The sequence below is a fragment of the Schistocerca gregaria genome, chromosome 2, assembly GCF_023897955.1.
Source record: "Schistocerca gregaria isolate iqSchGreg1 chromosome 2, iqSchGreg1.2, whole genome shotgun sequence".
NCBI classification, from domain to species: Eukaryota; Metazoa; Arthropoda; class Insecta; order Orthoptera; family Acrididae; genus Schistocerca; species Schistocerca gregaria.
In genome coordinates this window covers 625,112,333-625,137,327 of record NC_064921.1, presented here as the reverse complement: position 1 = coordinate 625,137,327, position 24,995 = coordinate 625,112,333, and the positions used below count along the sequence as shown (strand labels likewise).

The 24,995-nt window shown below is 39.2% G+C and overlaps 1 protein-coding gene across 1 annotated transcript in view; it reads left to right on the top strand.

Moving 5' to 3' along the window:
• The window catches only part of LOC126336268 (innexin inx2-like), a 59,318-nt gene that overhangs the window by 498 nt on the left and 33,825 nt on the right, over window positions 1–24,995 (top strand). Inside the window, exons 2-3 of the mRNA XM_049999766.1 lie at window positions 3,096–3,287; window positions 7,514–7,653. Of these exons, the coding sequence (XP_049855723.1) occupies window positions 3,096–3,287; window positions 7,514–7,653 (332 nt within the window). The remainder of the gene's footprint in view (window positions 1–3,095; window positions 3,288–7,513; window positions 7,654–24,995) is intronic.

Below are 24,995 nucleotides of genomic sequence, written 5' to 3'. Positions count from 1 at the left end.
TCCTTTTTTCGCGACATTATTCGATAAGATACTTTTCACGTATTCTGCTTTTCTAGTAAATGCAGTGACTAGCTTTATCGCCCAAATTTCTCGTTTTAAATGTTTCAGTTTTTTCTGATCACCCTGATATGCAACTCACACCCGTTTTCATTGTTTCGTGTTCTTATTTCAAGCATAGGGTATGGAGATACTGAGTTTCATTATTTTCGGTACAGGGTAACTGCGCGCAGCTTGCGTCGATAACATGTTCGTATCAAATCTAGTCATTGTACTCTAAACGTTTCAAAATATCCGTGTCTGTACATTTCAGCTGCCATAGTGCTATTTATCATGATTACTATTGCATGATAATAATTATGATTATTGTTGCGAAGTTTTGCTATGAGAATTATTTCAATGATGTAGTTCGAAATTATTTGCCCATTTGCATATATGTTTGCTTTTCCTGTACCCACAGTCACAGATTGGAATTGAGCAGCATTCATACGTATTCTTTTATGTCTTCTATATGTAACACATAGAAGTAGTTAGTCGTAGTGTATTTACCTCTAGGCCTGCCTGTTACTATACTGTAGGTGGTGGAATACTTCTTTGTGTCAGTAATTTGTTGACAGTTGTCTGTGAACCATTCCATTTGCACTTGGCAGATGCATTTGGAATTTCAAAGTCTCGTCATAGTGCACACACACACTGGGCTGTATTTCTACAATACACAAGAACTGTTGTATGACGTGTGGTACCGTAAGAAATGAGACCAAATGACAGAAACACATACTACTACTACTGAATAACTGTCATATAGAGACTTTAGCAATGATGAGATGTACAAGTCATGAAACCAGCTAGTGTCAGGAAATTTGTTCACAAACAAATAACAGTAAATCTTTCACATACAAAGCAAAAAATAAATAGAAAGGGCCATGCTAATGTTTTATATCTATATATGACATAAATATGTTGTCTAGCATACACAATGTAAATATGTGCTCATTTAGGGTCCCCCTAAAAAAAAGGACACGCCCGCATTTTCGACGTTTAATTTGGTGTCCACATACATTTTCTCTATTTCTACTGATGTCCACATTTTTTTAGTTTCGGAAATTAAGAACTTCCGATTTTTGCTTTCATTTCATCTCTTAAAGAATTTATATTCTCCACGATTGTTATTGAATTATATCATTATCATGGACTTAACATGGAAGAATCTATAAAAACAATGTTAGATAAAAAATATTTAAATTTATCGTAAAAGATTTTTGCTAAGTTTGCATGTTCATGAAGTTTATATAATTTGATGGAAAATCAGAACAAAGGTACAGTTAGGGGAAGTCCAGTTAAAATAACATACCATTTTGTTTTTAGGTCACTATTGCCTTATAAACCATGATGTGAAATACAATTTTTATCAGAACCATGCCATATTCACTTCTAGGTTTGACAGTTTTAGTGCCGTGTTTTTAAATTCATGTACCGTAAACCATACGTTTTTGACACACTTGTAAAAAGGCATAATATGTCATTTTGGACTGATGTCAGGACAAAATGACAGAGGGGTAAGAAAAAGTAAGAAATGCAGAAAACATTATATACTTGATATATTTAATAGATCTGTACTTAACAAATAAAAGACCACTCCTGGAACAATTCTTTAACAGTATCAATTAAGGTTTCTCAGTTAAATAATACAAAAAGTCAAGACTGAAAGTAGAATTATGAATGTTAATCCACGAAGAAACAAAATTAATTCTGTTTTTGAAAAAATAATTTTCACCAGTCATATCTATTTGAGTACATACATAACCAATGAAGTTTTTTTATGGCTTACTCCAGCACATTAAGTGTGTGCTCACAAATTACATTGATGACACCTTAACCGGAGTTCTCTTGGATTTAAAACCAAGTATAGTTACAAGCAGTACAGAGACAATCTTTGAAAGCATCACTGTTATCGCCAAAAAAGGTCATTTTTGTACAATATTTCTTTCCCAAAACTAAGTTACCTCTTTGCTTTTCTCAGCTATTTGGAATGGAAGTTGACCCACATCCTTCATAGTCATACCAACATGTGTGATTCCAACAGTTTCAGGAGTTGTACCAGTTCACACTCCAATACAGTGTTGAAATTTTGCTAGAAACGCCAGCAGCCATCCCATCTCACCGCTGGTAACAGCATCTGTAGCCTGCTGCATCTGTTCAGCATCCCAAGACTATTGTGATGATTTTCCTTACTTTATTGCCTACCATCTGAAAGGGGAAATTCATGTTATATTTTGCCTACATAAATTCATTGCATTTGTATACCATTGCACATTTATCAGTTCATGTTTAATGTTTTGTTCAACTTTCTTTATTACAGTATGGCCTACTTATACTTAAAGAGTCTTAAAAATAGATTGCTGTGGTAAAATCAATTTGTGTAAAATTTTGTTTATGTCAATAAAAGTAACATTTAATCCAATTCAGTAAAGTGAAAAATACATGTGGGATGTCGGTTGTAAAGTAATGTAGGTATGTGTGATGTGTGTAACATTTTGTTTATTTGTTTCGTTTGTAATATAGTTATTTGACAACCAAAAATTGAACTAATTATGTTTAATTTGGTAGTCGTGAAGGGATTAGTCCAGATCTCTGTAGGAACATTAATTAGGTAGTCCTAAAGGGATTAGTCCAGATCTTTGTAGGAAGATTAATTTGGTAGTCCTAAAGGGATTAGTCCAGATCTTGATAGGAGCATAACACCCACTGTTTTGTGGCAATCACACTTCCTTAATTAAAGCCAAAAAACATCCAAACCTAATACTTATTACCTAGGCTATGCTCAGATAAGATATACTGCAATCATATATTGCCATATGTGATATGATGTCAGCAATATTTACGCTATTCTACCATCCTTCCAAGATCTAGACTACAACCATCTTAAAAGCATGTTAATCAATCCCTTTGAGGGTTTCCCCATTTTGGTACCCTTATGCTCACTAGACTTGTTCCTTCTACTAAAGAGATTAACATAATGGGTAATTTCACATTTTGGAAGATTTCCACAATGTACTACAGAAATAAAATCTCCAAAAATTGTGTTTTTGAACTTTCAGGCTCTGCAGGAGTGGACATTGTGAAACCAGGTGTTGCAACACAGCAAGAGGGTAAGGACAAGCTGACATCTCAACATTATTACCAGTGGGTGTGCTTTGTTCTGTTCCTTGAAGCTCTGTTCTTTGCCACACCTGGTTACCTCTGGAAAGCATGGGAAGGAGGTTGTATTCACATGCTTGCTGTTGATTTAGGTATGTAAACAATTTTGTTCTGAATTATTGTTTGTCAAGGTGAATAAAATTTTTCTACATTTTATCCCTTTTTGATCATGCTAAAAAAATTATGTCTGAAAGGTCATAGAGTAGTAATAAAGCTCTAGTAACACACCACAGTTGCTTCTGAGCAGTGTGTGTGTGTGTATTGAGCTAACCATTTAGTAACAGTCTTATGAATTTTGAGCTGCTTTCCACATTTGATTTTCGATTATTGTTTATTATTTTATGTGCACTAATTGCCAAATATAGTCTATTTGGTGTAAGCTCTGACCTCATCTGCAAGTTGGAAACTTAAGTGATGAAAATCCCTTTAGTTTGTGTGATGTTATGTGAGAGAATCACATGCCACCATATAGGATGTGAGTTCATCGTGTAACAAAATAACAAATTAGATCCATACTATACATATTTTTTTTAAAGTTAAGGTATTCTCTTGATTTTTTTAAAAAATATTAATTACATCCTGTCAGTCTGAGATACAGTTTTCCTGATGATTCATGATGTGTCATTAGAAAATGTTAAAGCTGTAGCAGAGTTCAGATCAATAAGGAAGTATAGTGAAAATATTAAAACTAGTAGTGGCAACAGTTATATATATGTTTGTAATTATTTCACAAGAATACTTATTTATTTATTGTTTGTTAAGCCTGACCAGATTAGGGCCTGAAGGCCTTCTCTTGCTTTTGACCATGAACGCATACCAAGTATATTACAAAATATTCCCAATAATAATAATAATATCAATAATAATTGACAGTAAACATGGTAATGGGCATTTAGAACTATATGGATTGGCTTAGCACATTTGAAGCTGTAAAGAGAGGAAAAGGAGCAGATTGAAGTAACAATGACAGTGGTTGTTAGGAAATGACAGAATGTAAACACAGAATTGCTGACAAGGGGCAAAGAAAAGTTATGGATGGGGGACTGATTAGAGGGATTGCCATGTGGCAGAAAGTGGATCATTAGCTGCCTTCTGAAGTTTGCAAGGAATTTAATGTATCTGATAGTTTGAGGCAGATTGTTCCAAATCTGTGTTCCTGATACAGAAAATAATTTAGAGAACATGTCAGTTTCAAGTGATGGTACAGATAGAATTTTACTTTGTTTACTACAACAGGATTCCTGTTGTTCTGTTCAGATAATAGTGATGCTGACACCTTATAGACTGCAGTTGTGTGTTCAGTGTAAGTTATGAACCAGAATTATCACCTAGTTCTTTTTGCAGAACAAGAAAATGCTATTTCTGTCTCATTTAGGATTAATGGTGGAAAGTTTTTGTGAGCAACTAAGATGGCTTCCGTTGTAGATGGGTTAAGTTTCATACTTGTGCCCTGTGCTCACCCTGATAGCGGCAGAAAATCGGCATTTACATGCTGGATGAATGTGCGCAGGTTTGTTGGATTTGCACTTAGATATAAGTGGATGTCACTAGTGTGTAGGTGCTATTTGCTGTGGGAAAGAATATTTGACACATCACTGGAAAGAATATTTGACTTATCACTAACATATAATGAGATGAGTAATGGGTCCAGTATTGATTTTCGTAGGGACCCTGGTACTGCATCCCTCCATTGTGACTTTTCTGTTCCATTTATGACATACCACTGATGAAATTTAAGGTATGAGTGGAACCACTGTGCGGCAGTTGAAGAGAGAAATATTTTCTTGTGAGTTTAGCTAGTAGTATGTCTAAGTCAGCAGTGTCAACAGCTTTGCTGAAATCCGAAAAGCATATAGTGTAGTCTCCTGTTGTTTGTCCATAGCTTGTTTCATTATTGTCGGTCACTTTTAAAAGAGCAGTCGTCATGCTGTGTTTGTTCCAGAAACTAGGCTGGTATTAGTTTTAAAGGATAATGCTGGTAGATTGCAAATGGGCATATAGTCAGAAGGTTGTTTGGCTGATTCCTTCTTGGGTAGTGGTTTTATGAGTTACTGCTTCCAGGCTGTTGGGAAGATGCTGGAGGTCAGAGAATCGTTAAAAATGTCCATTATTTTGGGTACTAGCAGATCAGTGAGAAAACTGGCATTTTCTCTCACTGTTAAGTCATCGTGAAAAATTTCTGTTTGTACCAGCCGCTGATACCATAAGGGAATCGATGGTTTCTGTGCATTGGTCAGGTAAAGATATCAGCATGATGAAACACTCATTTAGATCATCAATAGGAACTAGAGCAGATTTAAATTGCCCATGGCTAGACCTTGCAGATTTTTCAACAGAACGGCAGGTCTTTGAAAGTCCTTATTTAACTAGTGGGCATTCCTGAGTTTTTCATTCCTCACAGACTGATTAACTTGGTTGTGTAGTGTGTAGTTGCTTGTAGATGAGGTGATTATCAGAGGTTGTATGCCATTTGTGTTCCGTGTGCTCCATCTCTAACACTCGTAAGGTGTTTGTGATGGTCTGTAAACCATGGTGCAGATTTTCTCCTTACTCTTACTGTTTCTAGAGAAGTGTGTTCATCGTATAATTTATTGAGTCTTTCATTATTAATGTTAAAGCCATTTCCAGGCATAGTCTGCCATGATATATTATAGGTGTCAGCTATAAGCTCAAACATATTTATATGCATCTTCCTTTTATGAGCACATCTTGCTCCACAAACCTTTCATCGTGATTTGCCTTGTATGAAACAGTGGCATGTAGATGAAGATAATATCAATGAATTAAAACCAAAATCAGATTATGATGGAAAATGAATTTGAAAGGAATTTTCAGTAAGTGTGTTACTAAGACAATAATGTAGTTGCTTACTGTGTGGAGCTACATGCATATTTGTTAAACAAAGCAGTGGAGACAAAAAGAGGATACCATTTGTTGTGTTTGGCAGTATCTCTGTGCTGCCATTTGATGAAGTGCTGATTCGGCTGATGCACTAAAGTACTTGCAAGTTTTTTTTTTTTTTATGAAACAATATTTCTGGTAATGGTGTTGACGGAGTATAGAACAATGAAAATCATCATCCTAGATTGTCTTTGATAGGAAGCTCTGTTGTTTTGTTACCTTTGATTGTATGGTCAGTATCATACAGATTCTAAACTGCAGTTAACGATATAAAGAATACAGAAAAAATATCTTTTTACTATGCTCAAAGTAGTTTTCACACACTTGCCTTAAAAAACAGAGCCTGAGCACCTCTTTATGCTTGCCATAGAAACCTTGCATCAAGTGTCACACAGCTCATGCGCTGCAAGTATGTAGGTGCGTTTACCAATGGGAAGATAATGTAGGTGATTGGAGTTACTGGCATTTAATTACATCTGTATAATTAACCCTTTGACTGCTGTTGGTGAATTTACTGTTCACACTTCACCAATCCGCAAGTGCTGTTGATAGGTTTAAGCATGGCCTTGGGGATTTCCTTCAGTGCTGTTGATAAAAAAATGTCGTGCCTCCTTTTTGACTCCTGAGTTCTAAAGGTGAATATCATCACCATTCAGGAGCTTTGCATATTGCTGATGACAACAGAATCTCCACCCCATATCTCTGTAGCTTGTCACAGCTCTGGCTACTAATTTGTGTTTGGATACTTAGTCTGTTTTGATCTCAGTATGCTGCATTCAACTTCGCTATATGTCTTACTGTTTATCAGGATTGACGCAACAATTTTTCTCTCATAATCTGTTCTACGAAGAAAATGAAAGGGTGTCATGGCTGCAGTGAAAAAGAAGTTATGGAGAGCTCTCAAAAAGTAACAGTGTGTATGTATTATTTGTTGTCGACATAAGTGATAACTTCTCCACAAATTCTGGAAGTAACAGTCCTAAGCCATCTACTTAAGCAGGTGTAACATTAGAGTCTCATAATGTAAGTCATAGTTCTTTCTAATCTGAAAATGATAGCAAGGTTTTGAACGTGTTTTTAAAAATGGATTAGACACTGTTGAAAGAAATGCTATCTTTACATTTCTGCAGATTTGTAACAACCACAAATTTGCACAGAAGTTTCAGAGTGAGCAACTATTTTTTGCACGTACAATAATGTTCATCTGAGTGGGGAAAAACCATTCAGAGACAGAAGGAGAAGAAATATTCAGCACAGGATAAGATAGGCCACTCATGTAACCTCAGTCGAGTTAGAAACACAAATGCAGGCTACTTAGGACAGGTGGCCCACTTTGGTGGTAATGATTTTGTGTTAAGCTCAGCATCTCTGTAGCATCCAAACGGTTAAGATAATAATTATTCATTATTTTTTTCAGGATCTCCAGTACTGGGAAATGAATGGAATTCAGAACGAAAGAACACTATTGTGGAGTACCTTGCTGACACAAAACTGCGCCCATTTACAGTCTACGTCTTAAGATTTACTTTCTGTGAGATTCTAAACTTCATCAATGTGGTGAGTTCTGTATTTATATCTGCACAATAAAAAATGAAAGGATGTGTGTCCTATGCAGGCAGGTAAATTTCGCTCCTCACCAACTGCTCAAAGACAGACTGGTTGTCAGAAGCATTTCCATTCAAATTACCACTTTTTTTTCTAGAAATTATAAATGAATCTAGATAGTCTTCTTCTGTTTCTAAATTATAAGATCCAATTTATCTCTCTCTCTCTCTCTGTTTTTTTTTTTTTTTTTTTTTTTTTTTTTTTTTTTTTTTTTTTTTTTTTTTAAAAAAATATAATGTAACAGTATAGGTAAAAACATCTATTTCCCAAGTGACAGCAAGAGAAAACATATATAAAGGTTAGTAAATGTGCAAGTGTTCAGAGACAGTGGCTCCTTCCTCTGGCAGAAGCATTGAAGGGTAAGGTAGAGGGTTGAAGGAAAACTACTGGTGAGGTTTAGGAAATGATGACCACACCAAACAAGATTTAAAAGCCTGAGATCTTATAGGTGAAAAATAGGGTAATAAGCAAGATGGAGATTACTGACAAAGCATCACACAAGAGTTAATAAGAGCTTAAAGCTAAGTGAACTGTATGTGGTAGAGGAGAAAAATAGACAGGCCAGAAAATAAAAGATATAGAAAGCTAGTCTGCCTGCTTAGCTGAATGGTATGCATTTGCTGGCCATGCCAGGTTAGAGATTTTATCCACTTGTGGACTGGGTGTTGTGTTGTCCTCATCGTCATCAACATGCAAGTCACCCAATGTGGCGTCATCTGAAATAAGGCTTGCAAACCGGTGGCCAGACTTCGCCAGATGGGGCCTCCCGGTCAACAACACCACACGATAATTTCATTACATTTCATAGACAGCTAAAAGTGTGTGAAGAAAGGAATAGTTACGGAAAAGATTAATTGCTGAGACTGAAGGAATTGATGTCCATTAAGGCCAGGTTGATGGCAAGAATGAAGGACATGTTGTAATGCCAGTTCCCATCTGCGGAGTTCTTGAAAACTGGTATCAGGGGGAAAAGTCCAGATAGCATGTGTGGTGGAAATAGGCACTGATGTCATGATTGTCATGTTGCAGCACATGCTCTGCAACACACACTGTCTATGCCCATTCATGGTAACTGATAACTTGGTGGTTCTCATGTCAATCTAAAAGGCGAAACAGTATTTATGTAACAGCTGCTACATGACATGTTTCACAGATGGTTCTCAGTTTGATAGTATGTCTTTTGCCAGTTACAGGGTCATTATTGGTGGTGGAGGAGGGTGCATGGGGCAAGTGTTATAGCAGTGGTGGTTGCCAGAGTAGGAGCCATAGTGTTGGGAAATGGGTGCAGAAGGAGTTTAGGGCCCCACCAGGATACTGCAGAGATTTTGATTGGGAGGGAGGGGGGGGGGTGACCTATTCTATGTGTGGTGGACAAAAGGGTCAGACAGAATTTCGGGGCACAATTTTAGGAAATCATAGCCTCGTCGAAGTAATTAATTGATACATTCAAGACCAGGAAAATAGTGACAAGATGTGTTCTCCTAAGCTGATTTTTGAAGAGGTCAGTAGTACCAGGATTGGATGTGATGGGGTGGGAAATCTGCTTTTGAACTAGGCATGTGGGATAATTACGTCCACTGAAGGTAGAGGTGATAACAGTGCTGTATTACTGTAAAGAGTCTTCATCTGAACAAATGCATTTTCCTCAAATGCCAAGGATGTATGGGAGGAAATGTTAGACATGGAAAGAATGACAACTCAAAATCTAAGTACTGTTTTTAATATGTTTAATGTAAACAGAAGTATGTAGTGAGGATGAGGTCAACATCAAGGAAGGTGGCTTGGAATTTGGAATAGAACTTCATGGCATTCTTCCAATTAAATTTCACATGAACTTGGTGCCTTATTCACCACACATGCCATCTAGTTTCTTCCCCAGACACCTGTTTCTCAGACCTCTGTTGGTGGTAATTGATGTCACAACATGTCCTTGGTTCTCGCTACCCATCTGGCCTTAATTTACATTATTTTCTTTGGTCACAGCATTTCTTTTCATTAACCATTTCTTGCTTCACATGCTTTTAGTTTCCTATATCTTTTACTTTCTAAACTGTCTATGTTTCCCTATCCTTCACCTCTGCCACATGCGATATGCTTAGCTTTCCGCTCTTATTAATCCCTGGATGATGTGTTTTCAGCAATCTATGTCTCGCTGTTTTCTACATTTAAGCTCTTAGGTTTCCAATGTCATCCTGTGAAGTCCCCAACATCCCACTTGGTAAGTCTCCCTCATCCAGGATTCTGGGTGACTTTTCCACAACCTCCCCATTTTTTAAATCTTGCCAGTCCGTTTCCTTCATCCTTCTTCCTTAAACCTTCAACCCTTCCACCTGAAGGAGCCACTGGCTCCAAAAGCTTGCACATTTACTTAACCTTTATACAAGTTTTCTCCTACTGCCACTTGGTAAGCAGATTTCTTATCTATCCAGTTAAACTTTATTTTCTAAATTAGAAGAGTTAGATGGCAGTAATTTGAAGAATCTCATTAACATAAATGGCTTGAGTAATAATTTACCACTAAAAAGTACAGTGCATTATAGTTTCTGAAACAGTACAATGTTACGTAGCACCAGTTAAACTGGTTTCCCTCAGTGTCACTGCTTGGATGTGGAAAGTTGTATTTTGGCATATCTATAATGCACAGGAAGTCAGAGGACTTAAGTCTGCAGCAGGGAATGGAGGGGGAAGGGGGAAGCCTCATGTTTATTTCATGGTAAACAATAAAATAGTTCTGAGATTTCATTACAAATGGTTCTAAGTACAGTTGATACTTGTCAGAGACATTTTATGTTCTGGCTTTCTTCAAACTGATATCTGTTTGGCAGGGCAGGATGTGAGCAGGACAGGTACAAGAATATTTTTCCACGCAATTGACTTCTCTTTTGGCACACACCCCACCCCTCACTCCTTTTCCTGCACACATTTTCACCCGTGTCTCTTTTTGCTACTAATTGTGATATGTGCTGTATACAGCTCTCGTACTTGAATGCCCGTGTCACCCGTCTCAGCTCAGCACCTCAAGCAGCAACTGAATATTGTGATACATCATGTATATAAATGTTATAGTTGTGGTACCTGTGGCACACCAAGTGAAGGCTTTGTCACTTGGACCTTAAGCTGGTCCTGAAATTGTGTACAGCTTCTGAAGACTTTTTTCTGTGGGGGAGAAGCAGGTGGCAGCTACCCTCCCCTGATCCTCTTTGTGTATGCCCTTGGTGGAATGCTTCAACAACCAAATTTACTATACATGTTAACAAATCATGCAATTTGATATCAGTCATGTAAATTCATCACTGGTGTTAGTATCTGGATCTCAGGCATAAAAATATAAATTTCACAATCCACATGGTTATGGCTGTTAATGTGTCATCAATAATATTCATGTTTTTTTAGCCACATAACAAACAAGAACATTTTATCTATGTGAAAGTTTTTCTCTGTTCCTTATGTGAGTCTTCAGCACAAAATTACTTAATTCACATTGGAAAGTAGGGAGTCTAACCACATTATACAATCTGATTTTGTGGCTTTGCAGATAACATTACACCTCAAATAGGAATTTTAGAAACAAACTGCCTGAACTTCCATGTATCTTGTTGTTTGTTGCAGATTATACTTTGTCTTTTCTTGTATAATTAGCAGCTCTTTTCCTTTCAATTTCTCCTGGATCATTCTCAGTCATTTCTGAAAATGTTTCATAGCTTTATTTGTAGCATTTCCTCTGTCCCAGCTGTTAGAAATTCACATTAATTTTGTAAAACATATTTGTACATTCCTCCATCAATGTGGTTATCATTACCTTCCCATTTTATTATGAATTTATTGTGGACTACTTTATTGCTGTCCACACTGTCATTAAAAACATTCCAGACTAATTTCATTTTGTTACTTCCTTCTATCTCATTTGCTAACTTATTTATTGTTACTATAACTTTTCTGTACACCTTCCTGTAACTGCTTAACATATAGTTTCTATGTTGCAATTTTGTATGCTGCTGCATTAAGGCCTCAGAGAGTTTTAAATGGCTTTCTTATGCCCTGTGTAATCTATAACAGGACACCAAACTTTTTATCTTGTGGGCTCCTTTTTCAGGAGAAAATGCACAGTAGGCACCTTGTCAGTCAACCACAAAACAAAGAATGATGTGACTTACCAAACAAAAGCGCTGGCAGGTCGATAGACACACAAACATACACACGAAATTCAAGCTTTCGCAATCAACGGTTGCTTCTTCAGGAAAGAGGGAAGGAGAGGGAAAGATGAAAGGATGTGTGTTTTAAGGGAGTGGGTAAGGAGTTATTCCAATCCTGGGAGCAGAAAGACTTACCTTAGGGGGAAAAAAGGATAGGTATATACTCGCACACACACACATATCCATCCGTACATATACAGACACAAGCAGACATATTTAAAGGCAAAGAGTTTGGGCAGAGATGTCAAGTCGAGGTGGAAGTGCAGAGGCAAAGATGATGTTGAATGACAGGTGAGGTATGAGTGGCGGCAACTTGAAATTAGCGGAGATTGAGGCCTGGTGGATAGCGAGAAGAGAGGATATATTGAAGGGCAAGTTCCCATCTCCAGAGTTCTGACAGGTTGGTGTTAGTGGAAAGTATCCAGATAACCCAGACAGTGTAACACTGTGCCAAGATGTGCTGCCCGTGCACCAAGACATGTTTAGCCACAGGGTGATCCTCATTACCAACAAACACTGTCTGCCTGTGTCCATTCATGCGAATGGACAGTTTGTTGCTGGTCATTTCCACATAGAAAGCTTCACAGTGTAGGCAGGTCAGTTGGTAAATCACGTGGGTGCTTTCACACGTGGCTCTGCCTTTGATCGTGTACACCTTCCAGGTTACAGGACTGGAGTGGGTGGTGGTGGGAGGTGCATGGGACAGGTTTTACAACGGGGGCGGTTACAAGGGTAGGAGCCAGAGGGTATATATATAGAAAGAAACTTCCACATGGGAAAAATATATTAAAAACAAAGATTCCAAGACTTACCTAGCGGGAAAGCGCCGGCAGACAGGCACATGAACAAAACACACAAACACACACACAGAATTACGAGCTTTCGCAACTGGCAGTTGCTTCGTCAGGAAAGAGGGAAGGAGAGGGAAAAATGAAAGGATGTGGGTTTTAAGGGAGAGGGTAAGGAGTCATTCCAATCCCGGGAGCGGAAAGACTTCCCTTAGGGGAAAAAAAAAGGACAGGTGTACACTCACACACACACACACATCCATCCGCAATATATCTGTGTGTGTGTGTGTGTGTGTGTGTGTGTGTGTGTGTACAGACCCCATTAAATTTTATTTACATTCCCTCCACAAACATGCCTTCACCCTAGCCAGATTACGCTCCCATATTTTATTTACTCAGGCTTGTTTGACATTTGGCCTTACCCCCAAAGGCCTCACACTTAAAGTTCCCATCTCTGGCTGCAATCCTTCTTCCCATCAGTCCTTATACCAGTTCCAAACTGCACAATCCATAGCCCTCACCCGCCTAATCCTTCACCTATACATCGACTCGGCCAATGAACACACCCGTCAACTCCTATCCCAAATCAAAGTCCTCAATCTTTCCTCTCCCACATCCACACTGGCTGTTCATAGCATCCTCCTACAGGCCAACAGCAAATTAGAACAGCATGCCACCCTCCACCTCAAAAAACTATCCAATCTCCTGGTTTCCCACCTTCGGAAAGGCAACTCACTCACCCTCCACAACCTTTCCAACAAACCTCAACCTCCTCTCATTGCACATAGACCCAGTCTCTCCCATCTACTCAATTTCCCACTTCCAACTCCACTCCCCCCAACACCTCAAAATTCTAGTCAACACAATCTGCAACCAAAACACCCCAATTCAGTAGTTAACCTTTCCTCCAAACCTCTCTCCCAACCCGAAACCTGTGTCTTATCCAAAGGCCTCACCTTCAGCCCCACTCCCAGATTCAGCCAAACCGCCCTTGTCAAAGATTTACAGTCCTGCACTCATAGTCTCTGCTGGAAATATCACTTTGCCACGAAGAAAAATAATCCTGATCCCACTCATAATGATCCAACTCCCCAAGACACTATCCAAATTGAACGCTGCCTGGAACGTTCCGTCCTCCATCACAGCAGGACCCACCTCCTCTTCCTCAAAATCACCCTCTCCAAACCTTCCAGGAATTTCTCACTTCCAGCCTTGCCTCTCAATCTTTCTTGAAAAACCTTAATCCTACTCCAAACATCACCACAGCCGAAGCCCAGGCTATCCGTGATCTGAAAGCTGACCGATCCATCATCATTCTTCCGGCTGACAAGGGTTCCACGACCGTGGTACTTGATCGTCGGGAGTATGTGGCTAAGGGGCTGTGTCAGCTTTCAGACAGCTCTACATACAAAGTCTGCCAAGGTAATCCCATTCCTGATGTCCAGGCAGATCTTCAAGGAATCCTCAGAACCTTAGGCCCCCTACTAAAACTTTCACCTGACTCCATCAAACTCCTGACCCCACCGACACCTCGCACTCCTACCTTCTACCTACTTCCTAAAATTCACAAACTCAAACATCCCGGCCACCCCATTGTAGCTGGTTACCAAGCCCCCACAGAACGTATCTCTGCCTACGTAGATCAACACCTTCAACCCATTACATGCAGTCTCCCATCCTTCATCAAAGACACCAACCACTTTCTCGAACACCTGGAACCCTTACCCAGTCTGTTACCCCCGGAAACCAGCCTTGTAACCACTGATGCCACTTACCTATACAGAAATATCCCACACGTCCAGGGCCTTGCTGCAATGGAGCACTTCCTTTCACACCGATCACCTGCCACCCTACCTAAAACCTCTTTCCCCATCACCTTAGCCAGCTTCATCCTGACCCACAACTTCTTCACTTTCGAAGGCCAGACATACCAACAATTAAAGGGAACAGCCATGGGTACCAGGATGGCCCCCTCATATGCCAACCTATTTATGGGTTGCTTAGAGGAAGCCTTCTTGGTTACCCAAGCCTGCCAACCCAAAGTTTGGTACAGATTTATTGATGACATCCTCATGATCTGGACTCACAGTGAAGAAAAACTCCAGAATTTCCTCTCCAACCTCAACTCCTTTGGTTCCATCAGATTCACCTGGTCCTACTCCAAATCCCATGCCACTTTCCTTGACGTTGACCTCCATCTGTCCAATGGCCAGCTTCACACATCCGTCCACATCAAACCCACCAACAAGCAACAGTACTTCCATTATGACAGCTGCCACCCATTCCATATGAAACGGTCCCTTCCCTACAGCCTAGGTCTTCGTGGCAAACGAATCTGCTACAGTCCTGAATCCCTGAACCATTACACCAACAACCTGAAAACAGCTTTTGCATCCCGCAACTACCCTTCGGACCCGGTCAGAAGCAAATAACCAGAGCCACTTCCTCATCCCCCCAAACCCAGAATCTCCCACAGAAGAATCCCAAAAGTGCCCCACTTGTGACAGGATGCTTTTCGGGACTGGATCAGACTCTGAATGTGGCTCTCCAGCAGGGATACGACTTCCTAAAATCCTGCCCCGAAAAGAGATCCACCCTTCATGAAATCCTCCCCACTCCACCAAGAGTGTCTTTCCGCCGTCCACCTAACCTTCGTAACCTCTTGGTTCATCCTTATGAAATCCCCCACCTTCCCTTCCCTCTGGCTCCTACCCTTGTAACGACTCCCGGTGTAAAACCTGTCCTATGCACCCTCCCACCACCACCTACTCCGGTCCTGTAACCTGGAAGGTGTACACGATCAAAGGCAGAGCCACGTGTGAAAGCACCCACGTGATTTACCAACTGACCTGCCTACACTGTGACGCTTTCTATGTGGGAATGACCAGCAACAAACTGTCCATTCACATGAATGGCCACAGGCAGACAGTGTTTGTTGGTAATGAGGATCTCCCTGTGGCTAAACATGCCTTGGTGCATGGCCAGCACATCTTGGCACAGTGTTACACCGTCTGGGTTATCTGGATACTTCCCACTAACACCAACTTATCCGAACTCCGGAGATGGAAACTTGCCCTTCAATATATCCTCTCTTCTCGCTATCCACCAGGCCTCAATCTCCGCTAATTTCAAGTTGCCGCCACTCATACCTCACCTGTCATTCAACATCATCTTTGCCTCTGCACTTCCACCTCGACTTGACATCTCTGCCCAAACTCTTTGCCTTTAAATATGTCTGCTTGTGTCTGTATATGTACGGATGGATATGTGTGTGTGTGCGAGTATATACCTATCCTTTTTTCCCCCTAAGGTAAGTCTTTCTGCTCCCAGGATTGGAATAACTCCTTACCCACTCCCTTAAAACACACATCCTTTCGTCTTTCCCTCTCCTTCCCTCTTTCCTGAAGAAGCAACCATTGGTTGCGAAAGCGGGAAGGAGAGGGAAAGACGAAAGGATGTGGGTTTTAAGGGAGAGGGTAAGGAGTCATTCCAATCCCGGGAGCGGAAAGACTTACCGTAGGGGGAAAAAAGGACAGGTGCACACTAGCACACACACATATCCATCCGCACATACACAGACACAAGACAATATGTCTGCTTGTGTCAGTATATACCTATCCTTTTTTTCCCCCTAAGGTAAGTCTTTCCACTCCCAGGATTGGAATGACTCCTTACCCTCTCCCTTAAAACCCACATCCTTTCATCTTTCCTTTTCTTCCCTCTTTCCTGACGAAGCAGCTGCCGGTTGCGAAAGCTCGAAATTCTGTGTGTGTGTTTTATTCATTGTGCCTATCTACCGGCGCTTTCCCGCTTGGCAAGTCTTGGAATATTTGTTTTTATATATAAGCTCACTGGTTATTTGACCATCTTCTTCTGTGCAGATGCTCAAACAGTGCCCGAACTCTTACAGGAATCTGCTGTAAAGTTGCGAGTAATTATTATAATGGGCAGGGGCACTATGAATATAGTGTGGGACATTAAGTTGGGAATGTGGGTCTCACAGGAGGCATTCCAGAGATAAGTCCCTACAGTCGTACTGTCCTCTGTCTCCTTGGGGGCTCAGATGGATAGAGCATCTGCCATGTAAGCAGGAGATGCCGGGTTCGAGTCCCAGTTGGGACATACATTTCAGCTGTCCCCCCAGTAAGAAGCTAATGGTATTTATTTAAATGTAATTTCACACAGTAATTGTTGAAATGCTGTGTAAAGCCCATGGGAATGAAAAACTTCTGAATGCAAGTGCCATTACTCCACTAATGCCATGATTAACCAAGAGTCTGTGGTTTACTGATAATGGAAACAGCTTCAAACTAATGATGTTCCCATTTGTCTGAATTTTCACTATATTGAGATACTTGCTGTTAGGTTTACTCCAATTGTTCAACAAAGTAGGCAGGCCATATTCTAATTGAGTGGAGGGGTATATATTGCAAAGAAAAACAAATTTCATTGGATATCATTTTAATTTTGGCATTCTTCTTTACTAGAGATGAGTCCGTAGGATTAATAATGGGCTCTTAATGTGTTAATTGCTGTCAGAATTCTTAAAAGGCAGGTTCAATATGTGACAACAGGAGATGGATGTCTGGTTCAGCATCTAGATGGCTTTGGTACTTAGTTTTATTGTTGGCATAAATTGTGAACCCAGATTTGCACATGTGTGTTGTGGCAAGTGGAAGTAGAACATGTTTTGCCTTCATCAACAAGGGGTAAATTTTTTTGTTTTTCAAATGGAGTCAAAAGTGTGGATAACTGTCATTATCAAAAATGATTTTGAGGTTGAATCTGATTCCTTTGATGATGGAGTGTTTGCCTCTTTGGATACAGTGAATGGGTTGACCATTCATTCACATTCATGCTGCTTATCATCTTCAACTTGGCAAAAAACGCTCCAGCGATGATGACAAGTTTCAAGGATGTTTGAGGATTTCATGAAACAAATTGTCCCTGAGATCCAACTTCTTGTCCTTTAAAAAATTGTTAAGAAGAGGAAAACAAAAAACAGTTAACCTCCCCCTCCTTGACACTCTTTGGCCAAAAACTGATTTTCCTCTTGAATGCTCAAACTTTGTCATTTACAGTGACCATTGTTATACATTTGCCTTGCAGTAAAATATTAATTTTGTTCCTTGTGGAGTAAATATCTGCCAAATAAGAAATTAGACATTGCCAGTTTTTGTCATTAATAAGGTCTGCTAATTTGGTGTTATGGTCTAAAAGTAAAGCTAGTTCTTTTAAAAGTAATTCATATAATTGAGAGAATGTATCTACATCTGCATTCTACATTTATACTCTGCAATCCACCCAACATTGTGTGGCGGAGGGCACTTTATATGCCACTGTCATTACCTTCCTTTCCTGTTCCAGTTGTGTATGGTTCGCGGGAAGAACGACTGCTGGAAAGCTTCCATGCGCACTCAAATCTCTCTAATTTTACATTCGTGATCTCCTTGGGAGAATGTATTCGATACCTCATCCAGAAATGCACCCTCTTAAAACCTGGACAGCAAGCTACACTGCGATGCAGAGTGCCTCTCTTGCAGTGTCTGCCACTTGAGTTTGTTAAACATATCTGTAACACTATCACGCTTACCAAATAACCCTGAGACAAAATGCGCAGCTCTCCTTCCCCCCCCCCCCCCCCCCCCCCCAATACCACAGTGATGAACAATACTCAAGTATAGGTCAAATGAGCATTTTGTAAGCCACCTCCTTTGTTAATGGAGTAGATTTTCTATCGACTCTCCCAATGACTGTCAGCCTGGCACCCGCCTTACCAACAATTAATTTTATATGATCATTCCACTTCAAATCATTCTGAACGCGTACTCCCAGATATTTTACAGAAGTAACTGCTACCAGTGTTTATTCTGCTATCATATAATCATACAATAAAGGATCCTTCTTTCTATGCATTTGCAAGACATTACATTTGTCTATGTTATGGGTCAGTTGCCATTCCCTGCACCAAGTGCCTATCAGCTGCAGATCTTCCTGCATTTTGCTGCAATTTTCTAATGCTGAAACTTCTCTGTATACTACAGCATCATCCGCGAAAAGCCGCATAGAACTTCTGACACTATCTACTAGGTCATTTATAAAAATTGTGAAAAGCAATGGTCCCACAACACTCCCCTGTGGCATGACAGAGGTTACTTTAACGTCTGTAGACGTCTCTCCATTGAGAACAACATGCTGTGTTGTGTTTGCTAAAAACTCTTCAATCCAGCCACACAGCTGGTTGATATTCCATAGGCTCTTACTTTGTTTTGTTTATCAGGCGACAATGCAGAACTGTATCAAACGCCTTCCGGAAGTCAAGGAAAATGGCATCTACCTGGGAGTCTGTATCTAATATTTTCTGGGTCTCATGAACAAATAAGCGAGTTGGGTCTCACAAGATCGCTGTTTCCGGAATCCATGTTGATTCCTACAGAGTAGATTCTGGGTTTCCAGAAATGACATGATACACGAGCAGGAAAGATGTTCTAAAATTCTACTACAGATCGATGTCAGAGATATAGGCCTATAGTTTTGCGCATCTGCTCGACGACCCTTCTTGAAAACTGGGACTACTTGTGCTCTTTTCCAATCATTAGGAACCTTCAGTTCCTCTAGAGATTTGTGGTACAGGCTGTTAGAAGGGGGGCAAGTTCTTTCGCGTACTCTGTGTAGAATCCAATTGGTATCCCATCAGGTCCAGTGGGCATTTTGAAAGCAGCCATTTTCTTGTTTGTGCAGTGCGGTCTTCCTCTGTGAAACAGATTTGGAAAAAGGTGTTTAGTATTTCAGCTTTACGCATGTCATCCTCTGTTTCAATGCCATTATCATCCCAGAGTGTCTGAATATGCTGTTTCGATCCACTTACTGATTTAACATAAGACCATAACTTCCTAGGATTTTCTGTCAAGTCGGTACATAGAATTTTACTTTCAAATTGGCCGAACGCTTCACGCATGCCCCTCCGTACACTACCTTTGACATTGTTTAGCTTCTGTTTGATCGGTTTTGGCTGCATTTAAATTTGCAGTGAAGCTCTCTTTGCTTATGTAGTAGTTTCCTAGACACCACACTTCTGTGTGGAAAAGCAAGGAACAATGAAGGCTTCCCATAACTTTACACTGTGTTGCAAAAAGTCTTGGCATTTATTTCATAGCTAAAGCATGTCTCTGGAGAGCACAATGGCTACCAGTGCAGTCCTTAAAGCTCTTTTTTTTATTTTAGTTAGTGCTCCATCATTTGTACCCATCATAGCTTTTGCACCATTTATTCACACATTGATGTAACAGGGTATTTGACTGTTTTCTGGGAATCATCTTAAATGGTTAATTATATCTTTTTATGCTCACAATACTTCTTTCCTTCTTGAACTTCAGTATTCTTTTACAAAAACGGAAATGAAACTCAAATAATTTGAAAGCACGCTGAAAAGCTTGATGCCTGTGACATCACTGGTTTGCTAATTCACAGTGATGTCTTCTTTTAGAATTTACATTTCGGAAAATGGATTGCAAATAGTGTTTAACATCACACTATACAAATACATCCATAGAAACTCTTGAAAAATTAATTTTGAGTGCTTCAGGGAATGAGAAAGTACAGAAAAATTGGTTGCACTGTACCAACAAAATGCGATCACATTGATGGCCATATTCGCTTACTTAATTAAAAATGTGTTGCACTCTGAAGTTAACATTTATTTACCTCTGAGATATACTTTCCCACTGGTACAAAGAAGGATAGAGCAGTCGACAAAATTAAACTCATAGTAAAAGTTATTGTTACACCCTCTGTCTTGCACTGCTGGTAGTTCGGTTGATAAAGCAGCGAACTGGTGAATATTAAATAGATAATATCCGTAAGTTGGTGCATTTAATCTAGCCTGAAAAAATATTTGAACTTATTTATAAAACAAATTGACAGTCCTTTCATATGAAATTAAATTAAAATTACAAAACTTCACAACTCCGATTAAAAACGTAGCATTACTTGTTTTCCTGGACGTTTACATGCGCTTACATTTTGGAATAGCTGGTCACACATATCACGTTCAAAAATATATATTTTCTAGTTGATGTGAGCACACACTTTTTACTTGATTAGAAACAGTATTTCCTTTCTATCTTCATATTGTCCAGCAAGGATCCTTATTGCTTGACCATCTGAAATTTCGTCATTTACATAAGATGAACTGAAGTCTGCTTAAGGCGCTGACATTAGTTTACACTCACAAACAGCAGTGCCCTTACATTTGTGTTACCTGTATGTTGTGTGTGCTTTATATCTCACTATTATGAAAAGAAAAGTTGGCACTCATCATATAGCGGAGATGCTGACTCGCAGATACGCACACTAAAAAGACTGTCACAAGTACAGCTTTTGGCCAGTAAGCCTTCATCAAAATTAGATGACAGACAGACCCATACACACACACACGCAAATGCAACTCACATATACAGTCTTTTTAGTGTGCCTATCTGTGACTCAGCATTTCTGGTATATGGTGATTAGCAACTTTCCTTTTCATAATATTGTTGGGTCCCACTCTGAATTTTCCATTGTGTGCTTCATATTTCCCCACATACAAAACCTCATCAGCACACAGTTCATTGTTCTGTGGGAGTATGGTGATATTTTATACATTCAACTATAGTTGGTGGTGACATTAAATTACCCTCGATATGTTGGCAAAAGTACATGTACACATAACATATCATCTGAAATTGTGCTAAATGTATTCTATGAAAGTTACTTCAAGCACTTAGTTTATGAGCCCTCACAAATAGTAAACAGTTGTGAAAACACACTCAACATCTTAGCAACAAATAATCCTGAGCTAATAACAAGCACCAAAATGGGTACATGGGGTTGTTGTACTGAGATTGAATATAACAGCCCCCAAATCCTCCAAAAGTAAACAAAAAATACACTTATTCTAAAAGGCAGATAAAAATTCACTTGTCACCTTCCTGACAGACCATCTCTACTCTTTCCAAATTATCAATGCAAGTGTAGACCAGATGTGGCTTGAATTCAAAGAAGTAGTATTGGCAGCAATTCAGAGATTTATACCACACAAATTAACAAATTATGGAGCTGATTCTCTTTGGTACACAAAACAGGTTAGAACAATGAAAAAACATGCCAAATTTAAACAGGTACAATATCACCAAGATTGATGATCTTTTAGAGAAGCTCAAAATTTAATGCAGCCTTCAATGCGAGATGCTTATGATAGTTTCCACAATGAAACTCGCTCTTGAAACCTGGGTGAAAATCAAAAGAGATTCTGGTCATATGTGAAGTATGCTAGTGGCAAGACACAGTCAGTGCCTTCTCTGCATGACAGCAATGGTGTCAACAATAGTGCTGCCAAAGCAGAGCTACTAAATACAGCCTTCTGAAATTCCTTCACCAAAGAAGACAAAGTAAATATTCCAGAATTTGAATCAAGAAAAGCTGCCAATATGAGTAATGTAGAAACTGTTATCCTCAGAGTAGTGAAACAACTTAAATCACTTAACAAAAGACTTTATACCAGATAGGTTCCTTTCAGAGTATGCTGATACAACAGCCCTATACATAACAATCAGATATACTGGAAAGGTGCAGAAAAAATTGTCTACAAAGGTAGTGGGAGTAATCCCCTATATTACAGGCCCATATCATTAACATAAGTATGCAGCAGGATTTTGAAACATAAATTGTGTTCGAGCACTATGCTTTACCTCAAAGAGAATGGTCTGTTGGCACAAAGTCAATATGGATTTATAAAACGTCTTTCTTGTGAAACACAACTAGTTCTTTCCTCATGTTGAGTGCTATTCACAAGGGATTTAAAATTGATACCTTATTTTTAGATTTCCAGAAGGTTTTTGACACACTACCATACAAGCGGCTTGTAGTGAAGTTGCATGCTTATGGAATATCGTCTCAGTTATGTGACTGGATTTGTGATTTCCTTTCACAGAGGTCACACTTTATAGTAACAGATGGGAAGTCATTGAGTAAAACAGAAGTGACATCTGGTGTTCCCCAGGGTAGTGTTCTAGGCCCTTTGCTGTTCTTTATCTATATAGATGATTTAGGAGACAATCTAAGCAGTCATCTTAGGTTGTTTGCAGATGATGCTGTTGTTTATCAACTAGTAAAGATATCTGTATGATGGAGAAGTTGGCAATTGACTCAATGAAAAGTGTGAGGTCATCCACATGAGTGATGATAAAATCAGTCAGATCTAAAGACCATAAATTCAGCTAAATACCTAGCAATTACAATTACAAACAACTTAACTTTGAAGGAACAAGCAGAAAATGTTGTGAGGAAGGCTAACCAAAGATTGTGTTTTATTGGCAGAACACTTAGGAAATGTAGCAGATACACTAAAGAGATTGCCCACACTACACTTCTCTTTCCTCTTTCAGAATACTGCTGCATTGCTTAGCAGATATGACTGATTGAGTACATCAATAAAGTTCAAAGAAGGACAGCACATTTTGTATTGTCGCTAAATAGGGGAAAGAGTGTCACTGAAATGATACAGGGCTTGGGGTGGACATAATTAAACAAAGGCATTTTTCGTTGCAACTTTCTCCTCTGAATGCAAAAATATTTTGTTGATGTTGGCCTACATTGGGAAAATGATAATCATAATAAAGTAAGGGAAATTAGAGCTTGCACAGAAAGCTGTTTGTTGTTTCTGCACACTGCACAGGTTTGGTATAATAGAGAATTATTGTGAAGGTGGTTCGAAGAACCCCTGACATGTACATGAATGTAATTTGTGGAGTATCCATGTAGATGTAGATACATGCATTAATTTTTGTAAGGTTTACAGTGTCAACATTCACAAAATTCCTTTCTATTGTTACTCAAAAGTTGTAAATGCATTTTCCATCACCAAATAGCTAATCTATTAGTAGAAAACATACATAAAAACCTAGTAACTTTGGCTAACACTCCTGTAACACATGTATAGCTTCATCTTACTCTTAGCCTGATGTCACCAGTTTTTCAGCCAATAACAGAGCGTTTTCGATCATGTAACTAAATTTTGATATTTAATTATTTTTAAGCTTTAATTACATAAAAATAAGAGATATTTTGTGAGAAAACTGACTGTAAATGATATTTGAATGTTGTAATCACTCCAAACAACAATCCGAACCACATTTTTAACCTAGGAAGATAGCCTATTCAACCATGAAATTTCGTTGGTCTTCAACTAATCATCCAATAAATGGAATATTTCACCATATGTTATATTGGCAAGCAATAAGGGGTCCTCTTCGAAACATGCCAAGTGTTCATAATGGACAAAAGCTAATAAAATCACTAGTCCCACAAGCCAGTAGATTCATTTCTTTGGAGACTTGTGTTGGATGCGAGAAACCAGAGATTCTTTCACATCACATGACATATCAACTACCCTCTCTTGACAGTATTGTTTGACAGTGGCACCAAAGATACTAATTTTACTGCCTTTTTCTAACATTCAAGAAACAGTATCACTAATACATGGTTTTATGAGCTTTGGCTGTCTTTGCCACTCAGTAACTTACCAAGAAATGCTTTTAATGAGTTTTCAGTAATTGTTTTTGCATACATTTTCATGCAGTGTTGAGAAGCAGCTAATTCAGTGCTCTTCCTTTTGCAAAACTCAATCTCTTTAGCCTGTAAAACTGTATGAGTGCCCTCAAAATGATGGTGCAATTTAACAGGAATCATTGAACTGTTTGGAAGGACTCATGCACAAATTACACCACTGAGCTTTATCCTCCTCTGTCTTGATAAAGCCCATTAAGAAATACCTTTCAGTGCATTAACACTTTTTAGTTATTCCACTTCTGCATGGTATTGCAACTGGAGGAGTGCTTGCAGAGTTTTTGAGTAATAAATCTGACACTGGGGCTTCATGTTATTTTCTTCATTTGGCTGTCCTCCCTCCTCAATTTCAACCGGGAGTTTACTTGCTGTGAAGGTGATGGAGAAACTGCTCACTTTGTCAGTGATCCTGACTTAAGCTGTTGATCCATGTTCAAAGTAATACACTAGTCAAAAAGCGAATGATGAAACAGGCAGTGTACACACAAAGGAAGTTTAACGTTGAATGAACACATATGTGTCAGAGAACACTCTGACTGGTTGACTGAGCTCGTGTCACATGGGATAAATGGTTTCTGTGCATCAGGCGACATGAGCTGGAACACACTTGACCCATGCAGGGTTGCAGAAACAGTCAAGCAGGGAGGCTACATTCACCGGCACTAAACTGCACCTGCAGTTGCTGCTTGGAAACACAACCTGACATAAA